Genomic DNA, 9919 nt, shown 5'->3' on the forward strand with positions numbered 1-9919 from the left:
ACCATTTTGTCTGTGTGCATGCGTCCGTGCGTGGTAGATTTATTTTATGAATGAATGTCTATTTGGAATTGGAACCATTCTGAAGGAAATCGAGAACGTGCGTATAGTACGATGCACATCGATTAATTTAAAAAAAAAGACAAAACAAAAATGGTATTATTAATATAATTTGTCGTGTTTAACATAATGACTGGTAATTTGGAATAATAAATTTTGTAATATGATACGATCATACTGTTGTCCTTAAGTTATTTTTAGACTTAAACTATTGTTGTATGTATGATATTATATGGCCTACAGTCTGCTGTGAGAGAAAATGCACCGATTGTTAATTAAATATCATATCTACTCTACGCAGCCATATAACCGTCTTAATGAAAATTAATTAAAATAAATGACGAAAATTGACTAACCTTAGTTTGTTTGTGAAACAGTATTTTCACTAGACATTCCGGCTGGTTTTGACTACGCAAATTTGTGACAAACTATGTTTTAAACATTAGACAAGAGGAAGTCCCGTTACTTCCTCGCCATCCAGGGTTAAACTTCATAAAATGCTATTTTTATACACTAGTGATATTGGAAATTCCCACAGGTCGTTCTAAAATGTATTATGCGGGCATGAGAGTAATGACGTCATAATAAGATGCGAGTCATATTTTTACATGATTGGCTACTTTTCAAAACGTTGACATGCTGAGATAAAACAATGAATACGAAAATATAACTATTTAATAATTAGTACCAATTACATACGCTTAGTTTTATATTTGTCATCTATGTAATGCATTTTCTTCTTTTTTTTTTGATATAACAAAATTAAGAAAACAAGTTAAGAGAGTCTGAGCCGAGAATTATATTGTTAGGCAGGTTGTCCACTTGTCAAATTTAATAGGTCTTCCTCCAATTAAAGACCACTTTTGCGACCCATGTTTTAGTGGTCTTTAATAGCTTTGGTCTCTAATTAGAATCCCTTCAACTAAAGACAGTCACTTAGTTTTAAAATTACCTAGAGGATGTTTTTCGAAGAGTTTGGTATAAATGTAAACCAGCTTGTTGGTTTGTCTGCTGTACATTTGTGTATTTCAAAAACTGAATTAGTTTTTATGTTATTTTTTTGGCCTAGCGTACATAAGAGCCAAAGACTGAACCGTAATTCTGAATTCAAAGTACCATTAAATGTTTATTAAAATGCAAACAAACGAATTAAACAATTTAAAGAAATCAAATATGTACTTAAACTACTAATAAAAATACTATTGCAAGCTGCCATCACCTTGTATTAATTAATGTTATCAGTAATTGTAGGAATGATTTTAGAGTCTCATTACCGAAGTTTTACAAAAGGTTAGGTCTACGTAGATTGTTTCTTAATATTAATAAATACAAATAAAAATTAACACAACACAAATCAAGATTTAACAATAAAAGACACATTTTTACATATTTTTTTAACACTTCTTTTGCAAACGTGTCACAAAATTACCATTATCATGTATGTCATTAATTTAGCAAATAAGTTTCATAACCTTATTATTTAATAATTAGTTATAATTAGTTTATAACCTTTGTCCAGTACAAGTTTTTAATTCTGAGAAAAACAAATATTTTAAATATTGAATCTGAGGTCTGTTGCAGAGATATATAACTATAATAAATAATATATATAATATAACAAATTGAATATGTTTATAGTGGAAAACAAGAAAACGAGAGCCACTGAAAACAAGTTTATGCTTACATAATGAATCAAAATTACAGTATCATTCGGAAACATCTTAGTTAAAAACAATAAAAAGTTTAAAACATTTTATTTACATACATTTATTTGCACACACCCTATGTTTTGTCTAAAGTCATATTTGAGGTTAATTTTAAATTAAATGTATTAATGTACGAATTATGAATGTAAAACAATTGTACGTCCATCACTTAAAATAACGGAAGCCAATGGCAGTAAACAGTTAACAACAGGCTACAATACATAATGATGAAGTACAACATAATTATTATAAAAGTTTAAAACAACCTTTATAAATTAAATTATTTTTCTTAATCAATATCTCATCCTAATCATTACCGGAATAACTGTAATCGAAAAACTCCACTCTCAATTACTAATAATTAGTGTGTGTGTTACTAATAAAAAAGTGTGGTTTGCCCAAATATGGTAGTAATAATGACGTCATCATGTTCATTTATGGGCACATCACATTTTTTGTCACATAAAGTTTGATAGTGTAGACAGAGCTTGATATATAAAATATTTCACCGAACATTATCGCTATCGTTTGTCCTTTTCGTGATGTTATTTCCGTGTTGGAAATAACTTTTATTTTATAGGCTGTATGTAGGCCTGTAACCTTTTAGGATTGATTTCGATCTGTATTATCGACCTCCTCTTAATCTTGGTAGGAGATAAATTGTACTCTGGTCTTTAATGCTGTAATAGCCCAATGTGTTGCCATCTTCTAGTTGTCTACTCTCAAATGTTAGTCTCTGTTGATCCACTGGAACACGCTCCCTTCCTGCGATTTCATGTTTCAGTTGTTTTACTGTGGTTGATCTGCGCATGTTTTGATAAACGATAGATTTTCCATCAAGGTTTTTGACAAAAATGTCAAAGGTATCAGAGGTACGTGTTGCATAACTAAAGGAAAAATATATATAATGTAGAAATATTAATTATGTAAATATAATAATACAATTCGCAAAGAATAACAAAATGATAATCTCAAGTTTCATGTCATTTGTCAGAGTTTTACTTAGCAAAATAAGAGATGTGTGACATCGGAAATCTCTCCGATGAATTACAAAGCGCTATCTGCAGTGCATTAAAGACCTCAAGCTAAAAATGGAACTTTTGATAGTCAAAAACAGTAAACTGTGAACATCATTGCGCCAAACTTCGCGATACTGACCCTTAAACTATATTTCGAATAGGCAAAACAATAAAATGACACTATATGCAAGCAATCCAATATTTTGCAATAAGCATCCAATAATGTTTCCATAGTATTCGGAGAAAAATAAATTCCACTTATTACTGGTTTACCTTTTATTCAGTAGTACTCTGATAATATGCTCATCATCACGTGTAGCTCTTCTAAGCCATCCCAGAATGTTGTTCAGTGAGTCTGCATCATAGCGATCAAGCAGATTCACTGATCCACGGAAGAAGTTTGGCATGTTGCGAGTTTCAAGAAAGTGCATCAGAGTCTGAACCAAGTCTTTGAATCTATCTGCTAAACTTTCTTGGTGCCACGATAGGTCAGGACGGTCGCTATTTAAATGTAGCATACACGTTTTAAGGTGATACGACGACAACATTCCGAGTTGTGACAACCCTGCCTTCTTCTGAACTGTCTTCAGAATTTTCAGGGTATCTCTACGGCATTCATTTATTCGGTCGATGTTGTTGAATATACTTTTTTCTCTATCCGAGAAACTCTCCCTCCATAATTGATCGTATTCAGGAGTATGTAAATGACGAGGACTTTTAGCCACAAAGTGCCTACCACCAATGTTTAGGCTTGGAACTATATCAATAGACATACTTCTTCCGTTGTATCCAACATCCAACGTTATGGCTGGACCAGAATAACTAAGGTTTATCCTCATACCTAGGTCACCAATTCCATTAACAACTGTCTGCACAGTTGACTGCATGCTCCTTCGAACTCTATCAGGGTTCAATCGTCCGTCTTCTATAAGGTTACCCAATGTCGAGTCAGTGTAATGTGACGTTTTCTCAATCAAATAGTAGCCATCTAATCCTCCTCCTGTGATTCTCCAATTAGTAGATAGGTTCAAAGGAACCAGTAAATCAAACTCATCTGCCGCTATTACCTTCAAACCTTCATATGAACTTCCTTGATGAAAGATCTGCCTGAAGTTAAATGGTGAAGAGTGGTGGGATCTCACAAACACGTTTTTTATTTTTTGAATGGCATCTTTTGCTTGTGTCTGTTCATGTTGAGGGATGTTAACTTCATTTAGAAGGTAACTCCTTAGAGCTCCTATCAAATTTGCTGCACACATACTGCACTCTAAAAATTGTAAAAGATGGTTATGTGAATAGATACAACGATAGCATTTTAATGATTTAATTTCTAAGAAATGCATTTTATTTTAATGTTTATCATTAATTAATGATACTATACAAATTAAACCTATATTATGTATTTAACTGTTCTGCGTGTACGGGCAAGTATAGGCCTCCTTAACCATATACAAGAAAAATAAATTTCAATAATACATACCGTACCGTAATTGAATCTTATATTATATTTTGAAATATCCTATTTCTAACTGTCTTCGTGGTATAAAAGCTTACTCATTATCTATCAACTGATTAAAAATGGTACATATTTACACAGCATCTAAAATCAGATAGTGGGAATTTACGAGAGTGGGAATTCACCAACTGTGACGTACACATAAGCATTTACATAAATGCAACAGCAAACCTTGTACATGATGATGATTTTTTTTTATTTTTGTTTTTTTTTTACCTTCCCCGCCATTCGTTGCAAGAAGGATTTGGCCTATTTATTGAATCAAAGCTTTGGTCACGTGCGTGGTAAATTGTTATGAATGAATGTCTTAATTGGAACCTTTCTGAAGGAAATCGGACGTGCGTATAGAGGATGCACATCATCTTTCAAAATCAAATTGAAAAAATACTAAATGACGGTATTATGAATAATAATTTGTGACTGTTAATTTGGAATAATAAAGTTTGTAATATGATGCGATCATACTGTTGTCGGTCGGTAAACACTAATTTAAATTTGAGCACGCGACTACAGCCATGTATATGGCCTTGACTTAAAATAGTATTGTTAGGCTGTATGATATTATTATGCCTACTGTCTGCAGTAAGGGAAAATGCACCGATTGTTAATTCAATCGTATGATATCTACTCTTCGAAGCCATATAACCAACTTAATGAAAGTTGAATAACATAAATGATGACAATTGACTAACCTTAGTTTGTTTGTAAAGCAGTATTTTGACGAGACCTTCCGTTTCCGGCTGGTTTTGATCACGAAAATTTGTGACAAACTATGTTTTAAATTATTATTAACAAATAGGAAGTCCCGTTACTTCATCGCCATCAGTTGAACATTATAGCATATGCTAACATTTTATACACTATAGTGATATTGGAAATTCCCACTCGTAGTTCTAGAACATTCTATGCATGAAAGTAATGACGTCATATTAAGGCGTGAGCCATATTTTTATGATTGGCTATACTATTGAAAACAAACAGGCAAAGTTTTCCACTTTTTGGGTGCTGAGAATGTAATAAGGTGTTCCTCCAATTAAATACCACTTTTGCGACCCAGATTTTAGTGGTCTTTAATAGCTTTGGTGGTCTCTAATTAAAATCTCTTAAATCACCGTCACCACTTAGTGTTTAAAATACTCTATTTAGAGGGTGCTCTTCGTAGGGTAGGGTAAATGTAAACCAGCTGGTTGGTTTGTCTGCTGTCAATTTGTGTATTTCAAAAATTGAATTAGTTTTTGTTACTTTTCTTGGCCTAGCGTACATAACAGCCAAAGACTGAACCGTAATTCTGAATGCAAAGTACCATTAAATGTTTATTAAAATGCAACAAATGAATTAAACAACTTAAAGAAATAAAAGATTGACTTAAAATACTAATAAAAATACTATTGCAAGCTGCCATCACCTAGTTTGATTAATTAATTTTATCAGTAATTGTAGGAATGATTGTCGGGTGCCATCACCGATTAGTTTTTCAAAAGGTTACATAGATTGGTTTCTTAATATTAATAAATACAACAAATAAAAATGAACACAACAAAGATCAAGATAAAATACACATTTGACATATTTTGTAACATTTCTTTTGCAAAAGTGTCACAAAATTACATCATTCTCATGTCAATAATTTAGCAAATAAGTTTGGTAACCATTTTTGACACAATATATACACAATAGTCTGCTTTCATTTAAGTACTATAATTTAAATTAGTTTATAACATTGGTCCAGTACAAGTTTTTAGAAAAACAGACATTTAAGTATTGAATCTGAGGTCTATTGCACAGAGATATAAAGTGTTTAGAGTGGAAAACAAGAGGAGCTAGATACAAAAATATAAACATCTAACAACTTTTACAATTTCAGATCTAAAAACGGATAAAACTATCTGTCAAAAAATATATCAATATACTCTCATCTACTGGTTCAAAAGGTACATGATTTTGATTCCTAGAGTGAGTACGACCAGAAATGTTCAATTTGAACCAAGATATCAGATAGATCCTTAAAAGAAACAACACATCAAAAAATATGTTTATGCTTACAAAATGAATCAAATTACAGTATCATTCGAAAACAATAAACCCCAAATTTAAAACATTTAAAATGTTAGCATACATTTATTTACACATCCCCTATCTGTAGGCCTATTTGCAAAACATCGTTTTTCTATTGTCTAGTTGTATCCTCTGCTGAATTTGATCATCCTTTCCTTGCATTTTCAGTAGGTATAACCATGGACCTATAAAGGGTATGGTGTAACTTCATTGTATGAAGGGCGTGGTGGTGCAGTGAGATCGTAGAGGATTCTAATCCAACCTAGTTGCATTGCTTGTATCCTTCGGCAGGACACTATGTTTGCCTCTCTCCACCCAGCTGTACATATACAAATGGGTACCTGCTAAGTTCAAGGCATAAATTTGCGCTAGTAACTTATGGAAGTATGTTTCCATATGTGTTGATCCAAAAATGACTGGGGTAATAATATGTCTGTTTCCCCAATGGAAAGCAGTGATATTTCTGATCTGGGCTTCCCTCTCTAAATAAGACTTGTCTAGTTGCTTACTTTTGAAAAGTTAATCTAATTAAAACCATCTTTCCCCTGTGTTTCAGTTGTTAATCTCTGCCCTTGCTGTCAGTATTGCATGTTGTATATTATTCAACTTGGTCCTGAATACTTTGTGGTTTTCTGTCAAAAAAAAAAGACAAAATGTTTTATTTCAGTTAAAATATCTAAAAATTCTGTTGATTATAAACGTTAGACTGTTGCCGTAGATTCTTACTTTTTGTGAAGTAACACACTGATTATCTGCTCGTCATCGCGTCTAGCATTTTCCAGCCACTTCACAATATGATCCAGGGATTCTTTGTTGTACTTAATATTATTAATAATTAGATTCATTGACCTGCAGTGAAAGTGTGGTATGTTGGAGTCCCTAAGAAAATCTATCAATGTCTGAACTAAATCCTTGAACCTATCTGCCAATTTGTCTGGCTCCCACGATAATTCAGAACGATTGGCTAAATGAAGCATGCATGTTTTCAGGTGATAAGACGACAGTAGTTTTAGTTGGGATTCTCCTCTTTTTTCCCGAATTGTCTTTAGAATTTTTAGACAATCTCGACGGCATTCATTCATTTTGTCCATAGCTTTTATTCTTTTTTTTTCTTTCTTGGAAAAGCTCTCCCTCCATAGTTGACCGTATTCCTTGTGATCACGAAGATGCCGGGGACTTTTAGCAACAAAATGTCTGCCGTTTAGTATTAAGCCTGGAACAATATCAATAGACAACTTTTTGTCGTTGAACTTTAGTGTGATAGCTGGGCCAGAACTTCTCAGGTTTATTGTCATTCCTGTCATACCATTGACAGCTTTCTGCACAGTCGACTGCATGCATTTACGCACTTTTTCCGGTATCAATCTCTCTTGCTCTATTAGGTCATCAAAGGTCTTGTCATTTTCATTTGAATTCTGTGACTTCTCTGACTTTTCAATCCAAAAGTAGTTACCTAGGTCTTTTTCTTTTGGTTCTTTGATTTTCCAATCGCTAGATTTTAGGTTAAGAGGAATCAAAAGGTCAAATTCATCAGCTGCTATGACCTTTAGACCTTCGTATGAACTTCCTTGATGGTAGATCTGCTTGAAGTTGAATGGCGAGGAGTGTTGGAATTTATGAAAAGCTTCTCGAATCTTTTGAACGGCTTCTTTGGCCTGTGTTTGTTCAAGTTTAGTAAAAGTGACTTCAGTTTTAAGATAATTCCTTAGCTCCAGCAACAGGTTTGATTCAGACATTGTCTGAAAAGATAAAATGATGCAGTAAGTAATTACCATGATCAATTTGCGTAATTATCTAGAAATTTCATTTCTAAATAAAAAGACTTCCATTAAAAATAGGCCTATGCATTTTATTCAACAAAAGGCAAAATAAACGTTACTGAAAAGACAAAAATATTAATATCATACACTGCACATTACCATTTTTATAGATCCATAAAACGCAGAAAAAAGTACTGTATATATACAGAGTACATATATATTGACGGTTTTAGAATGTCCTAGAGCAACCTATTATGGCAGCTGGGTTCATCATTTATGGTTACCATTTGCCTAGATAACGGGATGTAATTCACCTTACTGGCAAAGGCTTTGGAACGATACCATGTGCAAAATGTAACAACTGGAAAATAACTAACAATATCCTAAATTTGGCCGTTCCATACCCGGCGGCCGAAATGAACCGCACTCAGCCTGTAGTAGGCTACGTATTATGATTATTTACTGTATATACACATTCATTCATAATACTAAATTTGAATAATAATATTCTACAGTGGTGTATTTCATTGCTTAGAATACTGTACTTACTCTCGACAGGGATAATTATGTTGTCACTAATTTCACCAAGGAGTTATTGTACTAGACTATAATATTAGCTTACTAGCTAGGCCCTTTCTGGTAGATAGACGATGGGCGTGACGTGACACCGAACGACTACGCAACAGAAAAACAAAACAAACCTGGAAATTCCCAGGCATGTTTGGTTTGTCGCCCTCTGTTGTCTGGAAATACAGTACTGTAGTGTGGTTGGTATCATTGTCTTGTGTATAAGCCGAGTTGGTGAATTGTATTGTTGAAAGAAAATATAACATTGCAGGCTATACCTCACTGTACACTCAAATGATTTTGAATACATAATTGTTAGATAAAACCAATTGCTTTGATGGCTTGAATTGAGAGGATTAACTATTATTGTCCGATGTTATTCAGCACATTTTTATTCAAGTACTGTAATTATTAATTATTTATTAAATGTGTGTCCAAAGTAGGCTAAGAGTGTAATTGTTATTGACAAAACTGTTGTTGAATCCAAGCATATAATTATTCGCATTAATAACTGCTTTATCAGATTTAGTTTTATAATATCGGGGAATAAAGGATTATGGATTGCCTGTTGACTCCTTTAAAGTACAAGTAAATATAATTACTGAGTGTTAAATATTCAATTCAAAACTTTTATCTATTTTCCAATTTATTAATAAAAATTCACCTGATATGCTTAAGCTTGCATCTGAGATTTAACATTTAAACGTTGTTGATTTGGTAACGTAAAAGATGAATAGAAACCTTTAATTACATACATTTATTCCTATACCTACCCCTTCTTCTTTTAATGTTTTTTTCATTTGTTAGAACAATCAATATATATTTCAGCCCATTTTTCCCCTCAATCTTTTTTCCTAGTACTCTTCTAATTTGTTTTAATGGCCACTGTTTTACCAACGTAATTGTTTACTCCAAAATGTTTTATGCTGCTGGTCAAATTGTTTCAGTTGTAGAAAACCATAAAAGATACGATACGATAATATTCATTGTCATTTTCACAACAAGGTACAAATAAAATTTGGTTGGTTGATTTTTCTTCAATAACTTCTTAACGTTTTCCGTCTTGCGACATTACGCTTTCCACAATTTGTTTCCATGTTTGTCTGTTTATGGCAGAGGATGGTTTGTTATTGTGTTAGTGTCTACATATCCTTGTAAGTCTTTCTTTATTTGATTCATCCTGTTAAACATGAATAGAACTATGAACAAATGACTGTCGGCAACGTTTAGTGTTTTGAT

The 9919-nt window shown here is 32.8% G+C and overlaps 2 protein-coding genes across 2 annotated transcripts; both read right to left on the reverse strand.

Moving 5' to 3' along the window:
* Window positions 1-1239: 1239 nt before the first annotated feature.
* LOC140063519 (cyclic GMP-AMP synthase-like receptor 3) lies at window positions 1240-5079 on the reverse strand. The gene is made up of 3 exons (XM_072109872.1): window positions 4991-5079; window positions 3056-4049; window positions 1240-2650 (listed from the first exon to the last, which is right to left on the reverse strand). The coding sequence occupies exons 2-3, from the start codon at window positions 4039-4041 to the stop codon at window positions 2389-2391; spliced, it is 1248 nt and encodes a 415-aa protein (XP_071965973.1). The 5' UTR covers window positions 4042-4049; window positions 4991-5079; the 3' UTR covers window positions 1240-2388.
* Window positions 5080-5628: 549 nt separating this feature from the next.
* Window positions 5629-8762, reverse strand: LOC140063520 (cyclic GMP-AMP synthase-like). The gene is made up of 3 exons (XM_072109873.1): window positions 8663-8762; window positions 7080-8092; window positions 5629-6985 (listed from the first exon to the last, which is right to left on the reverse strand). Exons 2-3 carry the CDS (start codon window positions 8087-8089, stop codon window positions 6952-6954), a joined length of 1044 nt encoding a protein of 347 aa, XP_071965974.1. The 5' UTR covers window positions 8090-8092; window positions 8663-8762; the 3' UTR covers window positions 5629-6951.
* Window positions 8763-9919: the final 1157 nt, after the last annotated feature.

The sequence above is a fragment of the Antedon mediterranea genome, chromosome 1 (genome assembly GCF_964355755.1).
Source record: "Antedon mediterranea chromosome 1, ecAntMedi1.1, whole genome shotgun sequence".
NCBI lineage: Eukaryota > Metazoa > Echinodermata > Crinoidea > Comatulida > Antedonidae > Antedon > Antedon mediterranea.